Source organism: Pituophis catenifer, unplaced genomic scaffold (assembly GCF_029215685.1).
Source record: "Pituophis catenifer annectens isolate HBS135680 unplaced genomic scaffold, rPitCat1.0.hap2 SCAF_2, whole genome shotgun sequence".
NCBI classification, from domain to species: Eukaryota; Metazoa; Chordata; class Lepidosauria; order Squamata; family Colubridae; genus Pituophis; species Pituophis catenifer.
Genome location: NW_027256882.1, coordinates 136,501,013 through 136,525,262, shown reverse-complemented (window position 1 = coordinate 136,525,262; position 24,250 = coordinate 136,501,013). Strand labels below are relative to the sequence as shown.

General features: G+C 37.0%; 1 protein-coding gene across 1 annotated transcript in view; it reads left to right on the top strand.

Moving 5' to 3' along the window:
- The window catches only part of ASPSCR1 (ASPSCR1 tether for SLC2A4, UBX domain containing), an 82,380-nt gene that overhangs the window by 40,451 nt on the left and 17,679 nt on the right, over positions 1 to 24,250 (top strand). The window contains exons 8-12 of the mRNA XM_070934675.1: positions 3,889 to 4,028; positions 8,096 to 8,177; positions 8,889 to 8,955; positions 11,202 to 11,264; positions 11,479 to 11,531. Of these exons, the coding sequence (XP_070790776.1) occupies positions 3,889 to 4,028; positions 8,096 to 8,177; positions 8,889 to 8,955; positions 11,202 to 11,264; positions 11,479 to 11,531 (405 nt within the window). The remainder of the gene's footprint in view (positions 1 to 3,888; positions 4,029 to 8,095; positions 8,178 to 8,888; positions 8,956 to 11,201; positions 11,265 to 11,478; positions 11,532 to 24,250) is intronic.

The window sequence follows — 24,250 nt, the reverse complement described above, 5'->3', positions numbered from 1 at the left end:
TACTAGAGCGGCTTTGAATACAAGAGGACCCGTGCTTTTGTCTTCAGTGTTGGGCAGCAAGCCCTAGCCAAGTGGGATGTTGCCAGTGTCTTGGGTTTGTTTAATAGTAGAGAGGAATGTGTTGCATTGTTTTCATCCTCAAGTCAATTACTTGTTTCTAGACATAGCCCTTCTGGAACTCACTTCAGATTTTGGAAGTCATTGCTGTTATGAGGAGAGTTAAAAGTTCAGTGCTTTCTATTTGAAAGCCCTGTCTCCCAAGCTACATTCAGTGCCAATTACAATTTCTCAGGATAATTATATTGACGTGATAGAAATTTCAGTTTTTTAGGCATGCTGTATAACTTATATAATAAGTTTTACGTAGGGCAGAGAAGACCAGTTGGAAGAGGAAAAAGAGAGCATAAAATAAACTGGTTATATGAATGAGGTATCTGCCTCTGAACCTGAAATGTCTCCCTCGTGGTTAATTTTTTAAGCTAAACATTCTTTTGTGCCAATTACTGTATTTGCTATTTCTTGTGAGTTCCTTACTTTACCTATTTTAGTTCGCTATTCTTTGCTATTGCCATAATAAATAAATAAAAATATGTAGTGGAAGATAGTGGATGGCATTTGGTTCTGGATTAATTATTTGGTCTTCTGGAGAATCTAAGAGAAGTTGTGTGAGATTTTTTTTTTTTTAATTAGATTTATATACCGCCCTACTCCCGAAGGACTCAGGGCGGTGAACAGGCACAAAATAAAATACATAAATACAAAAGTTAAAAGATATAATTAAAACCAGATTAAATAATTTAGCCCAAGATAATTAAAAAATCCCAATAATTTAAAACAAATTAAAATTTTGATGTAAAAGAATTTTAAAACGGGGGAGAAAATTAGGCCAGGCTGGCTTGCTGGAATAGAAGAATCTTAAGAGCATGGTGGAAAGTGCGTAGATCCGGGATCCTCCGTATCTCTGGGCGGAGCTCGTTCCAGATAGTGGGTGCCCCCACAGAGAAGGCCCTCCCCCTGGGGGCCGCCAGTCGACATTGTTTAGCTGACAGCGCCCGGAGGAGCCCCTCTCTATGAGAGTGTACCGGCTGGTGGGAGGCTGCTTGTGGTAGTAGGCGGTCCCGTAAATAACCAGGTCCTAAGCCATGGAGCGCTCTAAAGGTGGTAACCAGAATCTTGAAGCGCACCCGGAAGACCACCGGGAGCCAGTGCAGCTTGCACAGGAGAGGTGTCACACGGGAGCGCCATGTTGCTCCCATAACCACCTGCGCGGCCGCACTCTGCACCAGTTGGAGCCTCCGGGTGCTCCTCAAGGGGAGCCCCATGTAGAGAGTGTTGCAGTAGTAAAGATTTATTTATCAGGCATCAATAGAAATTGTTAGGGACCACCATGCAGTCCCATAACATCACCACGGCCACCCATTGTTTATTCTGTTCTAATAATTGGAAATAGTGACCCTCAACTCCATTTATATTTAATGGTGGCAAGTGACAAATTACTCAGGTTTACGAAGTTGTCAACTCTCTTTCTTCTAATCCAGGAGGAGGAGTCCATGACTCTCAGTTCAAGACAATTGCTCATTTACGCTGCAGCCCAGTCTCTAAACAACTAGAGTCAGGCGACAGTAGTCATTGTGAAAGGACAGATTGGCAGCTCGTGGGTACTCCTTGTGCTTTCTGCCCAGGGAAAGCTACAATCAGGCTCCTTCACCCTCTAGTTAGACCTGACTCTCTTCAACTTTCTAAAAGTAGCTGAGGGTCCACCCACGCAACCTCACTCTTTTAACTTTCCAAATTACCCTCTGGTGCCCACAAATAGAGGAAATCTTGCCTTGTAATTTATGTTGTCTCTACTGATAATTGAGAGAGGCTCCTTCTATTCCCAGAGGGCTTGTTCAGGGTGGGAGGGGTGGTGTTGCTGGAGAGAAGTCAGGATGATAGGACAGTAGATGGGTGGGAAGGCGAGCAAAAACAGGGTATGCTAGAGACATCAAGATGTGGGGGAATGGGTGACTAAAAATAGGCCTATCCCAAGTTCATGGAGTCTGGGGCCAGGCCAGGCCAGGCAGATCATTGATGGTCAAAGATGCTAGTTTTCAAAGCAGCCTATTAACCATACAGACCAACTGGTGCCATCGCTTTATAGCTCTGGATTCATAATGTGTCAGCCAAGTTTCATTGCACAGTATTTACTTAAATCTAGCAGAACTAGCAGAACCTAGCCCATGAATAAGAAAGTTTTGTGCACTGAATGGAAACTTTACTTGTAATATAGTACAGTTCCATTTAATAGATTTTATTGTGTAACTACATCAGAGTGTGCATTTTAGTCAGTCAGTGCTAAGGAAGCGTTCTTTTCTTCTTTCTAGCCACTTCTGTACAGTAATTTCTGTACTGTTTAGTCTTTCCTGAATCTAGATTTTCTACAGCAGGTTTATCTATCTGATTGACATCTTTCCATGGGTAAATCTATGTTTACACAAGAATAAGTGATACATAGTTTCAGGCTGTATTGAGATACATTTGCTAGTTTTAATAATAATAATAGTAATAGTAATAGTAATAATAATATTGTAGTACTGTACAGCAAATACCTGTTGAAAATAAAATTTACTAATTTCATTCCAAACTATTCATTAAAAATAAGATTAAAAAAGAACTAAATAGAACAAACAAAAAAAGGGAAAAATCCAAATAAAAATAGTATATCAGTATAATAATACGGTAGTGTCATAAAAAAACTACAATGCTATAATATATTCCTTTGAATATATTGCATCTCCAATATAAAAAGAATAAAAGGTAACCAACCTTTTGGGAACATCCATTGGAAAGTGCAGTATTTTTTTAAAAATGTGAAACTAATGTAGGTTTTACATTGAAAGAACTACCCTGGTTATTTCCTAAAACTGGAAATAATCTTTTCTTAGTTCCAAATAGCTTGTTTATTATCCAATTTTATTTTAATCTTTTTAAAATTGTTGATAATATTAAGTTGCTGCTTGATTTCCATAAAAACATTTTCTAGTTTATTTGAAACAATTGGTCTTTTTGAGAGCTGCTAAAGCACCCAAATCAAGCAACATAATAAATAAATTCTATGTATTACTGTTTGGATGATGTGATTATTTATATTCATTTTATAATATTTCAAAGGTTTTAAAAGTATCAATAAATGCTTAGAAGTAACTCAATGAGGACCCAGATTGTTGGGGGCAATATGCTATTTAGTATACTGTCTTTGGTGTAAGCCACCCAGAGTCCTCGGAGAGTGGGCGGCATAGAAATATGACTAATAAATAAATAATAAATAAATAAACTGTCAATCAATGTTTTCCAATAAAAAGTTCTTCCTTCCATATTTAAATAACCTGCCTACTTACATAGGATTACTAAATCCAGGCTATAAAACTTCAGCTAATCACTAGATGACACCAGAAAGACCCAGCTAAGACATGGTGACTCTTTGTTTACAAATCTAATTCAAGTTCAAAAGAGTTTGTATAATATGGATACAAAAAGTAGCATTTTTAAAAACCCCTAGAATCAGAACCTCTCTGCCTGAGAGAGAATGTATGATATATCTCTAACATAGACTGACAGATTGTAGTCAAACATGAATTCTGAGGATGGTGCCATTTTATATAATTATATAATGTATACTCTGTGAAAATTAGGGCAGGAATTTAAATTAGGAAAGATCATATCATAAGTCAGTTATGAAGTTATGTATGTAAATAAAAAAAATTAAATATATTGCTCAGAAATGTATATGTTATCACAAAACCCACATTTTTCTAAGTGCAAAGATTATATTCCTTGTGCTATGTGGATTTTGTGCCCTGATGGCATAATTCAAGCATCAAGCTTTAATTTATATTCACTCTACAGCATTTGGATCGAGAGCCAATTGTGTGCCATCCTGATCTTCAAGAGCCATTGGATTCTGATTCACAAGATCTCCCTGATGAGTTCTTTGAGGTTACAGTAGATGATGTGAGAAAACGTTTGGCCCAGCTACAGAATGAAAGGTAAATTTATTTTTCACTAGTAGTTAAGTAATAATTTTTATGGCCAATGTGCATACAATATAGATTGTTTCTCTGATTCTGATGGAATCCTAAACAATGAATATGCTCAGGATTTGCTTCCCAGTTGTACTAAATGTTCTTCATATTCTTGGAGATTTTGCTTGTAGTCTTCTAGTTGTATGCTCACCTGCCTAGACAGAAACTTAATGTTTTTTCTCTAAATATTAACATTGTAGGAGGAGAGCTATATTAGTTAATCTATGATAGCAAAAAAACCCAGACCAAGTTTAATAACACCTATTTTGATTAAAAACTGTGTTAAAAGGCATAAGCTTTATGAGCTACACTTTTTAAATTGGAGTGGAGGTAGGGAAATACATATGAGTTATGCAAATTGCAGGTTACATATGAGACAGTTCTCCAAAATGAAAAACAAGGTTTTAACAGCATCATTTAGCAAGAGTTTCTGGACTTGCATTTAAAAGTTTCAGGTAATCTCAACAGATCTCAACAACTACAACCATTATTGTTGATTGAGAAGATACTTTTATTCTGTTATACAAAAAACACACACTTGTTAATAGCATAAAATTAGTTGGAAAAGGTATTACCAGATTCCCTCTAATGCTAGAGAATCTAACATTGATGTAGTATTTTCTTAAACATGATTGTTGAGACATTAAAGTACCATGTACTTTGATAATACTTCAAAGAAAATATGAATGTAGACTCAGCAGTAGAAGATAAATCCACTTCTGTACCGTAAATATCTTATTTAGACAGTAGGCTTTAATTTTCTTTGTAATTTGTAACTTAACTTTTTAAGTAGAAAAGTTTTTTTAGCCACGCACTTTTTTGTCTCTAAAGTCTTGGCAAATATATGTGGATGGCAATTTCTGCTCTTTGCAATGCTGAAGATTCTTTGGACTAGGATTTTCTTAGTTCTTACTAGTTTCCAGGAATACCAGCCAATCCATCTAAGTCACAAAATTGCTTGGAAGTTTTTTTTTACATTGTCATCTGCTTAGATGCATCTATTATAAACACTGGAATGATGGATGAATGGTCAACAAAGCTCATAGTTTCTTTGTTTATATGACAGTGAATACATTTAGTTTCCTTTGATGATAAAGAAAGTCTTCACAAGTGTTAATACAAAAAGCAAGTCAGAGCAACTTTTAAATCAGATTATTTGTGTCCTCTGAATTGTGATATTATTGGTTTGAAATCTGGAGTCTTCATCTGGAGGTGAAAGAATCTAGAAAGTATCCATATAATGGGACTATGTACAGGGAAGAAATGTCACAGAGGATAGACTTGTCCAATTGTTGATAGATGCAAGAGATTATACAGAATTCCTAGAGAATATTTCAAAATAATACAATACTTCACATTCTATATCGGTGATAACATAGGGTGCCCCATTGAAAATAGTGATTAGGATATTGCACTGGCGCCAGCAAAACCTCTGTCCAAGTCCACCCTCAGCTGCAGAAAGGCAGTGGGTAACCTGAGACTAATCACACTTTCATCTCAATCTACCTCACAGGATGCTTGTGAATAAAAGTGGGAGCAGAGGATTTTGATTATACTACCTTGAGCTCTTGAACAAAAAGTGGGATAAACAAATAACATAGAATGAAAGTGCTTGTGTTAATATGAGCAAAGACAGTGTGCTAAATTGTAGAAAACATAGTTCTATTGTTCTAGCTTTTACTAAAACTCTGTAAGCATACCAACTATTGACACTTTCTAAATATTCATCTGTTCTATAGACTGTTTTTCTTTCATTTCTGTAAACCTGATAGGCTATAAATTAATTTCTATAAAGGTAAAGGTAAAGGTAAAGGTTCCCCTTGCACATATGTGCTAGTAATTCCCAACTCTAGGGGGCGGTGCTCATCTCCGTTTCAAAGCCAAAGAGCCAGCGCTGTCCGAAGACGTCTCTGTGGTCATGTGGCCAGCATGACTAAACACCAAAGGCACACGGAACGCTGTTATCTTCCCACCAAAGGTGGTCCCTATTTTTCTACTTGCATTTTTTACGTGCTTTTGAACTGCTAGGTTGGCAGAAGCTGGGACAAGTAACAGGAGCTCACCCCGTTACGCGGTGTTAGGGATTCGAACCGCTGAACTGCCGACCTTTTGATTGACAAGCTCAGCATCTTAGTCACTGAGCCACTGTGTTCCTTAATAAATATGTCTATAAGACATCTTCCCAAACTGGTCACTTTCTAGAAGCATGAGCCTAATCTCTCAAATATTTCAGCAGTGACCATGCTGGCTGGAATTCTGAGTTAAGGATTACCCATCTGGAAAACCTCTGACTGAGAAGAGTTGCAAAGTTGTATTTATAAGCTCACTGTCAGTTCTCCATTGATAATAAATACTTTATATTTATCTGTCTTGAATCAATATTTTAAATGCCAAATTAATTATGTCTGTCTTAACTTTCAACAGTTCTTTTTGATATTGTAGGATAGGATTTTGTTGCATTATATATAAGATTAAATTTACCTTTTAGTTGACATTATTCCTTTATAGGTTGACATAAAAATCGATAAATTATGTATAAATTATACTGACCTGTACAATAATTTTCTAAAATAAGACAATAACAGAAATACAACTTTTATGGCAATTCCAACTTTTATGATATATTGGTGGTGCGGTGGTTAGAGTGCAGTACTGCAGGCTACTTCTGCTGACTGCTGGCTGCCTGAAATTTGGCAGTTTGAATCTCACCAGGCTCCAGGTAATATGTAAACTGGGAGAAAAAAAATAAACCTAAGGTAAACTGATTTGAGGATAAGGGTCAAAGGATTAAAATTAGATAAAATGTTGTTTTATAAAATATAATAAAAATGGGGTGGTATTGAATTGAAACTAAGAATAAATGGTGATAAAATTGTAAGGTAAACACTTAACAAGAGGATAGAATATTGTAAAAATTATTTTGATATGACTTGTATAAGATATAAGGTAAAGAAGAATAAAGATATGTTTAGAATTGTTATGCAGATGTAAAAATGAGTGAAAGTGAATTCGAAACTAATTTTGGATAGATATAATGGATTTATATAGATGAAAATGTGAAATTTGAGGTAAAATTGGTTTTTTCTTAAGTTTTGAATTTCTTTTTTATCTTCTTTTTTTTTTCTTTTTTTGTTTATTTATAAAAGATGTAATGGAAATTGTGAATTGAGCTTGTGAAAGGAATGTAAGCGTAGTAACCATCTATGACCGGATCGAGATTTTTGCTCTTGAAAGTTATGTTTTTATGTTTAAATTTGAAAAAATAAATAAAAAATATTTACAAAAAAAAAAAGAAAAGAAATACAACTTTTATGGCAATTCCAGCTTTTATGATATATTGGTGGTGCGGTGGTTAGAGTGCAGTACTGCAGGCTACTTCTGCTGACTGCTGGCTGCCTGAAATTTGGCAGTTTGAATCTCACCAGGCTCCAGGTTGACTCAACCTTCCATCCTTCCAAGGTTGGTAAAATGAGGAGCCAAATTGTTGGGGGCAATATGCCGACTCTGTAAACCACTTAGAGAGGGTTATAAAGCTCTGTGAAGCAGTATATAAGTTGCTATCCTCCGGGAGAAAAATGATAAGGATATATATAAGTCTTTTGCAGATGGTATATTATTCTTCATTAAAACAAATTCTGCAATCCATTATGACAGTCTAAATTTGTTATTAATCAAGAAATACTGATGCAGTCATTACCTATGGGGCATAGGTATGCTATGTAAAAATATGGTTGTTTATTTCCAGTATTTCAAAATTAATTGTCTGATTATATATTTAGGAAAATAGAATGACAAGTTTTCGTTAAAATGACTTTGTGCAGGTTTTGCAGGATGCAAATTGCACCTGTCTATTGAACAATCTAAGCTTTATTGTGCTAGGGAACTTTTATACACATATAATATAGCAAAAGGATCGTATCAGAATGAATAGGTACAGAAGTTTAATTGAGTAGCATATGATGATTGAGTAGCATAACAGGGTTGAGTTGATCTCCACTTATGGCAGTCTGCTAAGCCTTGTCTCTTCTTAGGAGGTGTTTAGAAGAAGTTCCCTTGATGACAAAGGCACAGCGAGAAGCTCAAACGAAGGAGAAATTAGAGCGTTATCCAAAGGTAAACTTTTTTTGTGTGATTGTGATTGTTCCACAGAATTAGAAATATAGAGGTCTAAGTGTCTTAAAGGAACATATAAGTAGTAAATATCTGTGGCCCTGTCAAAAAAAAAATCTTCTACTACTGTTTTTGCTTCTTTTTACATGAATTGGAAGAACTGGAATATTCATTGAATAGCAGTAAGTGTTGTCTTGTTTTAGGATTCCCCATAAAAGAATTTTTAAAGCAGGGCAGTGGACAGATTTCTTGCATGTTTTGTTCTGCATGTTCTTTGTTCTTTTGGTGTGAGATACAAGAGTTCTGTTGCTAAAATGAAGTGAGAATACCTAGCATTTATACAATGCTTTTCAAGTACAACCTTCCTGATCAAATCCAGAAATTACCTACCGGTAATTAATTTCTAATGAGGATAAGATTTGAATTCACACTTATGCTTTTCCTTCCATCTCTGTTACTTCTGCTGAACATTGCTATCCCTGAATAGTCCAAGAATCAGTTTTTATGTTGCACTTTGTTTTAAAACATCTGTGTGAGTCAGTTTCCACCATTCTAAAAAGGCTGTTGAAAACTACATGTATGGTCTCTCTGAGCCACACTGTCCATTCATGAAAAGGAGCAAGTTTTTGAAAATGGGCTGGTATTATTCAAACATGTATGAAGCTAATGTTTTTGTTTATGTGAGTAGATGCCTGATTCTTTGCGTTCAACTAGGTGGTACTACGTGTTTACTTCCCAGATCGTCACATTTTGCAAGGTTTCTTTCACCCTAGTGAAACAGGTAGGAGTATATCTTATCTCCCATCTTCTGCTTTATATAAATAATCAAACTGAAAAAGACCAACAATGCTTGGCTATCAAGCTAATGTTTGTGACTTAAAAAGATTTACACGTCTCTAGCTGCTTTATTTTACTGCTATTTTAAACGTTTGTTGTATGGAAAATTGAGTTGTATGGAAGATCGCTGAAATTGTTTTCTAAACAGAATGTGTTTCCTACAACTGCCTGCTGGCTTATTTTTCAGACCACTTACCATGGCATTAGTCGTGCCCAGATGAGCCCATTGAACAAACAGGGTGTTGGTCTAGCATAGTTTCAGCCAGAGCCCAAAAAAGAGTTGGAAATACTGGAAAGAATTTGAATCAACCACTCTGCTTCAATATGCTGGGTGTCAAGAGGAAAACCAGACTCCCTGCACCTTTAAATAGTCAAAATCTAGGAATTTTTAACTGCAAAGTAGGATATGCATCCAAAGAGATGTCCCTCTTCAATGGGAAAGAAGGACATCTCTTTGGGTGCATAGCCTACTTCACAGTTTAATTCTTCTCAGGCCTGAAACTTAATGATATTCTTTACTTGATTGGACTCACAAAATACCTCTCCTGCTGGATCTAATCCAGCAGATAGAGACCACCACAGGGTTGTGCTGCTTCAAGTAACCTTTGTGGGTGACAAACAACAGCTGGAATTGCACATGCAAGTCTATCGGGAGTCAGTATGGTTTGTGTAGCAAAGGTAAAATGCCATAATTGTCCACAGGATATGCTCCATTCTGATCAACTTCATTTTTACGGATACCTTTAAAAGGTAGCCTCAGGGACAGCTCGTTTTCTAGTCTATTCAGTAGTCTGTTCTGGAGGTGACAATGAACGTCCATGGGCAGAGCCTCCTGATCCAAGAAAAGAGATAATTGGTTTGCAACACAAAGAATTCTCAGCTTTTCCATAATCCAGGAGGTACGCCAGGATCCGCAGAGGAGGAAAGGGCACATAGGCACAATATGGTACAAAGGTCCAGCTACCTTTTCATTCCAAGCAGTGACTAAGTTAGTAGGTAAATTTAATGTTTCTGCTTTCTTATATCAGGATGTTTGAGTTAGGTTAGGTGGAATATATCAGATAAGAGATCTGGCTTAGAATCATAGAATTGGAAGGGAATCTAGAGAATCCATTCCTACTCTATGCAAATTTACTGCTATAGCAATATTAATAAATGATTATCTGTTTTTTGCTTATAAATGTCTAATGATGAAATCCACCAGCCTCTGAGGCAGTCAATCCTAGTGTCTGATAGTTTATACCACCAACTTCTCATGCTATATAGATTATATAGAGGGCTTATCTGGAGATTTAGCTGGATCTCCAATTCTTATACGTGCTGATTTGGGAGAATGTAAATATACAATACTGCGTCTTCACTGTATTACTTTCTGCTCTTGAATGGTTTGGCCATTACCTCTACTTAGAAGTAGTCATATTCTTTGTATCATCTCTCACTACCATCACGGCAGTACCCAATCTCCACTAGTAAATGTTTTCCTTATATATTTCTCAGGTAAGCAATGCTGCTTCAGCTGTTTCTGAAGGCAAGATATATTAGATAATTCATTATTATAAGACAGAAACCATACAAAAAAGCCTTGTCAGTTTGGGATAGCAATAGCATTTAGGCTTATACTGTATACCGCTTCACAGGGCTTTTACAGGCCTCTCTAAGCAGTTTACAGAGACAGGATATTGTCCCTAACAATCTGGGTCCTCATTTTACTGACCTCGGAAGGATGGAAGGCTGAGTCAGCCTTGAGCCTGGTGAGATTTGAACCGCCAAATTGCAGGCAGCAGGCAGGCAGCAGAAGTAACCTGCAGTACTGCATTCTAACCACTGCGCCATCGCAGCTCTGGGCAAATGTGCTGGAAGAGCTTGTATAAATAAACCAATTTTATTTGTTGCCTGCAACAATTTTTTTTATAGTCGAAAGATAGCTAACATTTCACCAGCCAGTCTTCCAAGGATGCAGAAGGAGATTTTAAATATAGAAACAAAGTGTTCCACATGGATGCTGGAATCAAAGGGTGAACTCAGTAAAGATGGTGGTAATTTAAAGTTTCTGCTTTCTACTGTGTCAGTCTTTGAGATAAGACTAAGTTGGTATTCTCTTTAAAATATATCATCAAAGAGGATGGTGCTCATAATGTATGTGCAGCTCATACTAAACCTTTTTTTTTTTTTTTTTGCTTTATTTAACAGTTGGTGCTCTGAGGGCATTTGTGAAAAGTCTCCTTGTAAATCCAGAGATACCATTTTATTTGTGTAAGTTCAGATTTATGTTTTATAATTTTTACAGATAACATTCTGCATCTGTTGCTGCTATTGATTTGGAGAAAATGATTTTTACATTTACATTGTATTTATATATAAGGTTGTGAGACATATAACTCACTTTCACTGTGCCTATAGACCTTTCCTAAACCCCCTTTGTTTCTTTCATCTTCTTTCCTAATGAAAATATTGTTTTTCATTGTAGTTATTACACCACCCAGATCCATTCTGAGTGACGATGGCATGACTCTTTTTCAGGTAGTAGTTATATCACTCATTCAGTTTTTTTAAATTATAAAATACTTTGTTTTTAAGATCAACAATTACTATTGTATATCTTAATCAAATGAAGGATGAAGATGAAATGGCTTGATATCTTGTGGTGCTAGAATTTCTTGAAATGCTTCTTGCTTTGAATGTAGGTGATTTTATCAATAGCTCTTTTATTCTAACTTGCGAAAATCTATCTCACTGGTCCTCTAATACCTGGTAATGTGTGGAATAATGGATTGTTGACAAAATAATGGCAGCATTAACATGAAGGAGGATACTGAATATTAGAATGGGTGCAGAATTCATTGATCTGGAAAACATTCTGTTTCATCCCAGACCATGCTAAGTCTATGATCCAGCCCTAAAACGTGCCTGTTTTATTCATAATGCAATATCTGGAATACCAGAAAGCAATCATACTTCCAAGAAGTTACTTCTGGAAACTGCTGGACCAACCCTGAAAAGACAGGAGAGGTTCAGCATTGTCCAGAAATAAACAAAACATTCTGGAATTCTACAGAATCGTAGTGATATTTTTATTTGGCTTAAGCCCTCTTTATTTTTTAACACGTTACATTTCTGTAACGTGTTCACTTCTGCTCACTTCTGATCAGTGACATTTCCTTATGCTAATTCTTACGGATTTAACTCGGTAATAATTCACTTTCTTGGAGCTAAGGTTCTTCTGGATGAGAGTTTTATTGTTTCTCTATCACAAAATGTTAAGGGGGAACAAGCAGTGTTATTGTTCATTAATAATTGTCTCATGATTTTTTACCAGCATTTTTCTAATTAAAGATAATCTGTTACAGATGGAATCCTCACAATATTGTTTAATATCAGCTAAGAAGGGAATAGCTATATAGTATTGTAGTCTTTGAGCAATAGGAAGTATTTCTCAGGATCATCTAATTAAGAATAATTGAAAACAGCATTGCCTGTAATTGTACCAAGTGACAAATAAATTCAGGACCAAGATTTTTAAATAATTGGAAGGTGTTGGTTTCAGCTACTTCTAATGCTATATAGTAATGTATTTTAAGAGTTTCTGTCCAGCTAAATGAATCTTTCAGGATGCAGCAAGGAGAAAGACACCTAAGGCGCATTTCTAAGAACTAAAACTCCTTTGTAAATTTGAGCATTATTTGGATACAAAGTTGCTTATCCTTGATTAGTTCCTTTAAAACTACATTACTAGTTCCTTTGAGCAAGGCAACATTGTCCTTCCTTACATTGAGTAGCACATTTTTGCTCCATACATCCCACAGGCCAAACAGAATAGCCTTTGATTTAGCCAATCTTCCATGTTTGCCATGGCATTGTTTAATAATTGTTCCAAAGCCTGTCTCCTAGTTCTTAAAAGAATGTGGGAAACATTATCTCTCTGTAGAGCCACTGATTGGTAAATAATGAAGGAAGATGCTGATCTGTCCTCTGCCTGCAAGCACTTGTATCTTGTTCTTATTTGGGCACATTAACTGCCCGTGCTTATTACTCAACTCAACTGTCTTGTGATACTACAGTGCAGGTTATTTTTAGTTTATATGACTACAGCTTTGCAAAGTGCATGGGATATTAAGCGAGAGAGAAAAATTCATGTCTCATTCTAATCTTTTTCTTCTTAAGAAAAATATGGTGTTAATATGGACTGAAAGTTTGAATATGTGCCCCGAACAGATTTTGTTCTTCTCATTTGCCTTGCTTTTTGGAAACAAATATTTCTGTACCAAATTATGCCAATTTTTTATGCTTATTTCTTTTATTCTATTTTTAACATAATGGTCTTATATACCAGGGGTCGCCAACCTTTAGGACCTCAGGGATCACTAAATTTATCATTTTAAATCCCGCGGACTACTAATATGAATTTTTTAAAAAAAGATAAATAGTATTTAGCGCAATATAAAAATGCAAATAATTTTTCTGCAGACCACCAAAATTTTCTCACAAACCACCAGTGTTCTGAGGACCACCGGTTGGTGACCGCTGTTATATACTATTCTGTGTTTTATATTTTGTACTCCTATATGGCCTAATGACTAGTCAGTAAACTACTACCATTGTCAAGGGGTTATGAAAAAGAAAATTCTTGTAGTGGAAGTGTTAAAAGTATTGTAGATAGCTCAATTATCTTATTATCCTGGGTTCATTTCCCAGAATTAATAAAACAGCAGCAATAAGCCTTAGGTTATTTAAAAACTTCTGTTCAGTTTGTCTGCTTTATATTGTAGGCATGTAGTGAGTAATCCAGGTTCTGGATTATATTTTGCATTCATTGTAGGCTTTTTACAAATCAGGCAACACGGTCATGCTTGAAAGTGGTGTACAAAACATGAAATGAGTCTCTATTTAGGAAGATATGGAAAGGAGATAGGATCCCTTGCACAACCATTGCATCCCAGATGTAATGAGTTGTGCTTTATTTCCTGGTATCAGTCACTGTTTACGGTTACTATAATCCCACAGTGTTGATTATCTGTTCTGAAGACTGACCTTCCTCTACTTCTCCGACTTGAGGTTAATTTGTTAACTTCTGTAAGAGTTCCTCCCTGTTGTGGGTCAATGCAACTCTGTTCTTTCTTCCCTCTCTTTCTTTTGATCTTTTAGCCCCGAGGCCTCAGAGACGAGCATACTTTTGCCAACTGAACAATCTTTCTCTGTTTTAGAGGCCTTGAAAAATTGCGTTCTTGATTTTTAGCAAAGTTTGCTGTGACTGAGTTTAACTCTTTGCATTAAAGATTTTTGCATTAACTGGCTACTTTTCATAATGAGGGTGAGATTCTAGATGGAACAAAAAGAGCCTTGCAAGGTGATTTAAGCATAAAAAATATCTTAGCTGATCTGAAAATATTGCTTGCAGAATGTAATATATACCAAGAGTCACTTTGAGGTTGATAGGTTATATAGAGTGTACTAGGAATTCATTTCCATAGTCTTATCTCATAGCCTCTCAGGCGGCATACTGAATTAGGAAAGGATTAGAGTTCTTCTGAAGTTGTTTATAATTGATCTTTCCAAATTCCATGACTTCTTATGGATGAGATACAAGTGCAGCTGCTGTCAAGAGTGCTGAACATATAAAGTCAGTACTGTAGCTACTTGCATCCAAATTTGAGGCTTCTTTCCTTTTGATAAATGCATCTAACTGAAGATCTCTTGCCAAAAAGTTTGGGTTTCTCCAAAAAAAGTATCTCTATGTGAATTACCAATAAGATTTTATTTCTTGCTACAATACTTATGTCAGCGTCTTTTCCCTTTCACTATGAGAATACGTTCAGTTTATGCTCTTTTCAGCCTTGTTACATATTTGTTGTTTCTAGGTTGTGGTTCTGTGATACGTAGGCTATTTAATTCTTGATGTTGTCCCAAGGGCCTTTCTGCATGAGCAAAACAGAGAGCTGCATCTTAATCATAAGCATGATTTCCCCAAAAGTATTTCCAAAGGGTAGTACTCTACTTTTACAAACATACTACTTGTGGGTAATTGCATGGGCAGAAAGATTTTTCTTGTTTTGAAGGAAAACAAAGATCTGGCTAGATGGCAACTCTAGCCCAAAACAGTGTTTATCCTTTAGAAAATTCCATAAAATATTGCTTTATTCCTGGAAGCAAGGTAGAACAGACACAGTCTTGAGTTTTAGTGTCTTTAGGTTAGCTCTGCCTACTCATCACTCTATTAAAAATGGTGCACTTTTTTACACTAAAGCAGTGGTTCTCAACCTTCCTAATGCCGCAACCCTTTAATACAGTTCCTCATGTTGTGGTGACCCCCCAACCATAAAATTATTTTCGTTGCTACTTCATAACTGTAATTTTGCTACTGTTATGAATCGTAATGTAAATATCTGGTATGCAGGATGTATTTTCATTGTTGCAAATTGAACATAATTAAAGCATAGTGATTAATCACAAAAATAATATGTAATAAACGAGGAAGGTCAGCATGCATTGGTAGGAGTGAGTTGCTCATAATTTTCTTCTTATTATTTATATTGTCCCCCATTATTATCTGAAAGATAATGTTATTAATTAGTCAATAGAGATTTTTGCAGGGGATAATATGGCACAGTTTCTATAACAACCCATCCTTCTTGTGTCATGTACGAACACAGCTCTGGTTTTGAGGTCTTGCAAGGAATATAAATCCTTCCATTCCCCACCATCTCTAGTCAGAGCTGAAGAAGCTTCTTGGTGGATGAGAAGCCAAAACGTCTTCAAAGAAAAAACAAGAAACTCCAGTTGCCTCTTGGGGAAAAAAAGCAACTTTGGGACATGAATTAGCAGCTGCTAGAAAAGGGGGGTAACATATTTTCTGAAGCGGGAGGAAAACATGCATACAAGGCTGCGTGTGCCAAGAGAGGAGCCATGAGGCTCCAGCCCTTAAAATGTTCAGCAATGAGAAAACAAGCACTGAAGCAAAGGGCGCCACGAGAGAGGCGTGTTTGCACAGCAGCCACGGTGCCTCAAAGGAGGAGCTGGCTAAGTCAGCCAATTCCGGTTTCATCCTGCAGACGGTTATCTTCTGCCTCTCTTCCATGCTTCGTTTCCTAGCAGGGAGTTTTTGGGGCCATGCAAAACCTCGGGTCCATCCCACCCCAACCCGCTTTCCACGGTGCAGGTCACCAACCACCTCCCTGGCAAATTTCGCCTTTCGCTGGCCGCCAGGCTCAGTCACCCTCGCTCGCCTCTGCCTTTCGAGGACGTACCTGCCCTTGGGCTGCCTGCAGCCCCGCACTGGTTCCCCCCACCCGGCACTAACAGGCCTGCCGTGCCCGCAAGTCGGTCGAAAAAAGGAGAAGAAGGCACGACAGATTCTACGCAAGCAGGCCTGAGCCGCCCAGGCCCCGAGCCGCCATGATGCAAATGAAGCTGGGAATAAATGAGCTGATAGATCCAGCCCGCCTACCGCGAAGGCATGGGCTTAGAGCCGCCCAGCAGGGGGCGCCATAGCGCCTCAAAGCCTTAGGCTTAGGGCGTATCTGCATGTGGGCGGACCCGCCTGGAGACGGATAGAGGAGCGGTGTCTCAGTTCCTAAAACCATCAAAAATATGTGTTTTCCGATGGTCTTAGGCGACCCCTGTGAAAGGTTCGTTCGACCCCCAAAGGGGTTGCGACCCACAGGTTGAGAACCGTTGCACTAAAGCATAGTGCAGGGACACAAACCTCAATTCCTTTTAAGAAAAAGGTAGATGGGCTAGTTTTTATTGACTATCCACCTAAAAAAATAACATGGAAGTATATTTCACATATGTGAGTAGGCCTGCACAGATTATTCACTCTTTATCCATGTCTCAACCGTATGAAGCAACTGCAAATGTAGGAAACTTTGGCATATCTTGTTTTGGGCCTTTGTAGTGTCGATCCAGGGAACTGCTTTCCTTACCAGCAATGTGCCTCTTGAATTAACCCTGTAACTGGGTTAGGAATTGTAATTAGGAATACATTGTAAGAGATGCACTTTTTAATCGCAGTACAGAAGGTAGAATTCAAAGAAATAAGGAATCGTTCCATGGGCATACAGAAGGTTTACAAAAGTGTGAAGGTCAGCTCTTTGAGGTGTACATTCAAGAACTGCAGTGGGCTGGTGGAAGTCTCTCGTTGTAAGCTTAATCAGCGGAAGTAATAAAGATTGTGTATAGCAAATTAGAACCAAATGCGTTCTTACTGGACAATAAACAGATGGTGTAGAAAGGCCTTGAAAGCCATTTTAATACCTGAGTCTGTCTACTGCTCAGATTCACTTGCAGCCTTCCACGCTGGAACAAAAGGTTCTGTGCCTTTGTTTCTGAGTTACAATGTCATTGTGGTGAGGAGCAGCCAGTTCAGTGTCTTTTTTTCTCCCTTTAATTCTCCTCCTTCAAAGTCACTGAAGATATTTTAATTAAAAGCAGAAGTGCTAGTGGCAAGATCCTGTGTGTCTTTGAACTGGGCGACTTTCTCGCTTACTGAGAAAGCAGCTCCTCTCATCTTTACTTGTTTTGTGCCATCTTGCCCACAGCTGCCACCCAATATGATCTTCGATTCCCACACATCTGTCGTGGTGGGAAGATGAGGAAATCAGAAATTTCCATAAGAAGACTTACTGGAAAAGAGCCAAACTGGACTTCCGATATAAAATATTGACAAAACTTTTTATTTGAAAATGGGACTTTTTCCATACTGGTTGGCCTTCTCAAATTAGAAATGGGGTGTAAACCAAATAAGGCCTGCAAACTTTAAGCAGCCTTTCAACCTTTGAATCAAACGGCAACAAGAACCTCATTCACTTTTGAAGAAAATGTTAATTCATATTATTCAATGATACTATTCAACAGAAATGGTACCATTGAATAGCACAGTTTCAGCGCGCGTGTGTGCGCGCGCGCATTGATGAAAGAGAAAGTTTCTATAAGTTTCTATACTTTCATGTTACAACTCTGTGGTTTTATACACAATATCCTAGCTGTTCCTGACTGCATGTGCTTTATAACTGCCAAGCTTTTGCTGCTAGATAATGCATCTTTTTTTTTAATCCCCTGATTTGTGTCAGAACATTAATTATCTGTCTTTCTTGAAGCCAGACATTCCTAATCTATATATACTTGGACATACAGTTTTATCTTTGAACTTGACTTTTTGATCAATTCCTAAGACTTGGAGAACTTTTTGTTTGCAAAAATTCCTTTATAACAGGATGCTTTCCTTTATTTCCTGTTCATTTTTTCTCCACCCGTTTTGAATGTTACCCGTCAGATTCACACTCCTTGTTCCTGATAGGTTGCCTGTTGTCCCCCATTTTATCTCCTCTTCTTTGCATCTTGATGAATGGTATAAGAATAAGAGTGTAAAGCCAAATTGGGACAATTTGGCTTTTAGAGTTTAGATTCCTGTAATGTTAGAATAGAATAAAGTATCAATTTTTTTTGTTAATCTTGTTAATTAATTTTGGCCAGGCAGGGATTAGATGACTCTAATCTAATTTAGATGAGTCTAGATTAGATTAGATGCCACCTTTGAAAATAAACCCCTTTAAAATTAGCAGATTTATTTTAATCTGATAAGCATGCAGCCTTGGAGTATCCATGGTTAGTTTACAAGTGTCCATGGTATCTCCTTCCAAATCAAATTGGAGTTTGTGCAAAAAAGATAACATATAGAATGTCATATATCAGTTGTTATTGAACATATGTGGTCATTTAAAAAAAAATCAAGATAAACAATAGTGTTATTTCTGTCAGCAAGGTATGGTTCTTGAATTCTTTCTACACTTTCACCAGGAATTGCTGTAGCAGGCACATATATTGTTTTCTGTGTAACGGAAGGCATAGATATGGCATATGTATGATCTATACTTTGTCCCCAGGGACCTGTCTGGATTTGCTGTATGCATCTATAGTGTCTGTTTCTGTGTATGTGTGCCTGTACTGCCCTTGTCAGATCCATTATTCTTCTTGAGTTGCATCTTGTCTGACTCATTACTTCTCTTGTGTGGTATACAGTATATATTTGCACTGGGAAATATAGGACACCTACATATGATGGATTATGTAGCCAGGAGGGAGGAAAACAGAATGAAAGTGTCAGCAGGATTCTGAATCACTGCCCAACTACCTCACCTTAGCGATGCAGTGAGGAGATTTATATATTTTAGATTTTTAATCTCTGCAAACCCCAGCTGGATCTGGTACATTTTTGAACTCTAGTTCTTCTTTTGCCAACTTCTTCCTGTACACCAAATTTGGTCCTGGTCTGTTCTGTTTTCAGAGTTATCCTGCTGATAGACAGAGTCCTAAATCCCTTTCCAATATATCTTTCCAACATTTTATTGGCTTGGAAAGAATAAAAATTAACGTCTTCCTCTGAAGGCTTCTGCAGTTCTAAATTTTTACGTCACGGTCTGTAAGTCTCCAGATCCTGTAATTACAATAAAAATTATGATGCATTCGCTTTTAAATGTTTTGTCCTAACAGTCATGCAGTTTACAGTACTTCTTTTGTTCTCATTTTATTGGGTGGGAACTGCGTTAGTTCATTTCAAGGATCATAAATATAAGGACTTTCCTGGAAAAAAAACACACATGTTGTAAGGAAACAACAAATGCTGTAATTCACTATTTTAACTAGGAGGACCTAAATAATTAAATGTGTCTTGGACAGGGGTGAAATCTAAAATTTGTTACTACCGGTTCTGTGGGCGTGGCTTGGGGGGGTAATGTGACTGAGTGGGCATGGCAGCTTTTTTTTTTTTTTACTTTTAAAAGCATTTTTTCTACAACCTTAAGAGGTTGCAGAAAAAAATGCTTTTAGAAGCTTCTGACGATCAGGCAACTCAGCTGGGATCGCCAGAGGCTTTTATAGGCACTTTTTTTTCTACAGCCTCTTCGGCTGAAGGGGTTGCAGAAAAAAATGCTTTGAAAAGCCTCTGACGATCCCAGCTGAGCCGCGCGATCATCAGAGGCTTTTTTTTTACTTTTAAAAGTATTTTTTGGGCCGAAGAGGTTGTAGAAAAAATGCTTTTAAAAGTAAAAAAAACAGCCTCTGATGATCGCGTGGCTCAGCTGGGCATGGGGGGGGCTCAGGGATTTTTGCTACCGGTTCTCCGAACCACCCGCCGCCATTGCTACCGGATTGGGCGATCCGGTCAGAACCGGGAGCATTTCACCCCTGGTCTTGGAGCATTCTATATCACCTGATCCATCCAACTCTGGGAGTTTAGATGTGCAGGAAGACATCACTAGAAAATTAGGATAAAAGAAATTGAGGCTTAGGGGGAGTCCTTGGTGTAATGATTTGATGACTTTAGAAGTTTTTAAATTCCTCGTTTCTAAATTAACAGGAAAGAATATTCAGACTTCATGTATCCTTTCCTAGGCTGCTGGAAAAAGCTGGGAGGAGATTAAAGCAATTCAGAAACTTGATGTTTTGAGCAGAAATGTTAGTGGCTACTCTTAAATACTCAGAAACCCAGAAGTTACTTTCTAGTTAGGTTTTATTCCTTGCCAAACATCTAGAACTTGAACGTCACTGCTTTTTAAGGAGAGCTCTTAATTTGGGTATATTTCCAGTGCTACATTAAAATATTAAACACCACTGGTGTTTGCACAAAAACATTGTATTTTTCAGTGCCAAATATTTATCCATCCTTGGTTTTATCTATACTTAGACTGAATTATAGGTAGCCCTTAGCTTATGGCTGCAATTTGGATCAGAAGTTCAGGTGTATGTCCCGACAGTTGTATGTCAAGGTACCTAGGTGACCAGACCCATTTTTATGGCAGTTGTTAAGCAACTCATGCAGATGTAAGTTTAAATCATGTGATTGTTAAGTAAATCACATAGTCATAAGTGTGAAGCCATTCTCGTAAATGGGTAATTTTTACCTGAAACTGCCAAAAATACTGGAAACTAGCAAAAAAAAAAAAATGGCTTTTAAGGGAACTGAATGGCTGTCCTGCAGGTTATATTTTTTTTTAAATAGTTTTGATTGCTTTAAGGTTTTTAAATGATTTTTGTTATGTTTTTGTGTCTTTGTATTGATTGACATTATCTGTTGACATTTTTTAAATGTTGAAGGCCAACTTTTGTATTTTGTTCTTTCATCTTTTTTTTTCACTTTCATCTATAAAAGCAGTATCATCAGCATATCTGAGATTATTAGGCTTCAGCAATCTTAATTCTTATTTCATTTTTTTCTAGTTCAGCATTTTTCATTATATATTCTGTATATGTACAAAAGACAACCTCAGTGTATTCCTTTCTCAATATTGAAGTATCCAGTTGCTTCCCTAGACAAACGAATATATATGTATGTTCTTAAGAGCTGACCAGAATTGGTTGGGACATATATACTCAAAAGCTTTAATACAATCAATAAGCAAAAGGAAGCATGTTTTTGGAACCCTCTCTTTTCTTTTATTCATCAGATATTAGCAATGAGATCTTAGGTGCCTTTTTGTCTTCGATATCCAGCTTGTATGTCTGGCAGTTCTTATTTCATATATTGATGATCCTAAAGTATAATATCTTGAGCATTATTAATATATGAGATAATTGTAGTTGTTCAGTAGATTGAATATTCTTTATCGCTGATTTTTTAAAAGTTGAAACAGAAAATGATCTTTTCCAGTCTCTTGTTTAATAATACAGTTTAAAAATTGCAAGAGCACTTTAATTGCCCCATCTTACAGATTCCTAAATAGATAGGGTGATATTTCAACAAATCCTGCATCTTTATTGTTGTAGAGCCCATTTAACTTCCTTTTTCAGAACAGTGCAGTAATTATTTCCAGGGGGGTAATTTGGGAAATCTCAAAGTAACAGAGCAATTTGTAGTTGCTTGTTTGTAAATCAAGAATCTAGTTTGGGACTGCTGCTGCTTAAAGACTTGTGTAAAGCAACAGGGGTATTTTTTGGGGGGGAGGGGAGATAATTCACATTACTCAAGACCAGAAAAAGGCTTAATTGAGTCAAACAATTCAAGAACCACTCTTCCAAATTATCTAGCTATAGCTCAAAGATCCAATGCATTGTCATTAATATTGGGATGTGGTTTTTTTCCCCCAGCTCCTCCATATATTCTCTTCTTGCTTCAGTAAATCTTTGCCTTCTTTACCTTTTATGTGCCCAGTTTTGCATGAAGGGTTCCTTTAATTTCTATAATTTTTGTAATATTATATAAATATTATATTCTTCCCATTCGGTTATTATCTTAATTTCTTTGTATTGCTTATTTTTATTTTTGCTTTACTTTGGAATTAAATGTTTAATTGGGTAAAGTTTCCTCTTGTCTTTTATTTTCCATCGTCACTATATTTCAGCAGGAGATGGGCACTTCATTTTCTTTTATTTTTTGCATTTCAGAATATTTTCCTTGCTTCATCTTTAATATTGTCATGAATTTCAGTACAGAATTCTTCAAACAATCTATTTTCCATATCTAATCTGTTATGTGTGTGTTCTGTACCTTTACCATATTATCTTGTTGAATACTCTTGAAGTTGTATCATAGGAGTTTTGATTGGAGTTCAAGCCAGCAGCAGATCTTGTTTATGATGACTTAGTAGAGCTTCTGCTTCATCTTCTTGCAGAGCCTATAATCAATTTGATGTTGATGTTGTCCATCCAGCAATATCTGTCATTTAAATTATTGGAAAGTATTTGTTATAAATATTTAACATGAATGAAGGCAAATATATGTGTCCCAAGATTCTGGAGAGAGAAGTTCTTTGAAATTGGGCTCCAGCATGATTCAGAAAGCTTGGAAGAATAAACCTCTGGTCCTGGTGACTGACTCCGATTGGATCCTGCAATAAATATTTAAATTGCTTGATAAAATTTAGGTCAAAATTACATGCTCTATTACTTCCAAGTATACCATTTCATTGAAATATTTTTCTGGTCAGTTGCTAAAGAACTCTTTAGTATCTGTTTCCTTTGTATCTGCAGTTGAAGCACATACTTGTAACACCATAATATTGATCAGTATAGATCTGAATTGAAATTATGCTATAATTTAAGGGTTATATTTATTTTTGATACCCCGTAATTAATAAAGATGACTAGTAGAAGAACTGTTGCCCCACGTATGTCAAGTCATCCATCCAACTCTATTTCAGCTTGATAAACACTGAATACATAAACACACAACTATTTGGGAAATTGAGGCCTGGAAATGTTGGTTGATAGCAGAATTTCTGATTTAAGTGGCTGTGCGTTTTTAATATTACATCTCTCAGTGCTGAGATGGCCAAATTATTCTGTTTAGGTACTGGCCGAGTCCCTGGAGGCTAGATGGGGAGAAATCAACCCTAACTTAGTCCTGTCAAGATTGCATCACTGGAATTAGGAGGCCCCCAGATTCAGGGATATTTTTTTGTCTCTAATCTTGGATGGGATGGCACTTCCCCATTCAAAACTGGTGCAAAGTCTGGGGGTCATTTTGTACTCATAGCTCCCACTTGGAGAACAAATGTAGTTGTGGCCAAGAACTTTCCTGGATTAGGAGGCTCTTCAGATAGTTACTTATACCAGAATATTGTCATTTATCTATTGCCATGTACTCTACATGAGTCTGCCCTTGAAGAGCACTTGGAAGTTTCCACTGGTCCAGAATTCAGTGGTGTGGGCAACAATGGAAATGCCTTGGCATGGCCACGTACCAGTCCTGCTTTGCAAGCTACATTGGTTGCCATTGTGCTCTGGGTAGAATTCAAGATTTCAAGAATTCAAGAATTCAAGAGCCTTGGTAGTACAGTGATCTAAAGCACCCTGTTATTAACACAGCTGCCTGCAATTACTGCAGGTTCGAATCTTACCAGGCTCAAGGTTGACTCAGCCTTCCATCCTTTCTAAGGTAGGTTAAATGAGGACCCAGTTTGTGGGGGCAATAAGCTGACTTTGTATGAATATACAAAAGTATGAAGGCTATTGCTTAACGCATTGTTAAGTCTCCACCCTGAGTCTCCAGAGAAGGGTGCCCTGAGTCTCCAGAGAAGGGCGGCATATAAATCAAATTAAAAAAAAAAAAAAGATACTGATTATCATTATAAAACCTTATATGGCGGGGGGGGCAGGTTATTTGAGGGATCACCTATATCCCATGGTATTTGCTAATTGCATAAGAACTGGCAGAATTGGAATGCTCAAGTCCTCTTGATTAAACAACCCTATCAACCCAGAAAGTGTGTCTTTTTGTTGCAACACCTGCCTTCTGGAATCAGATTCTC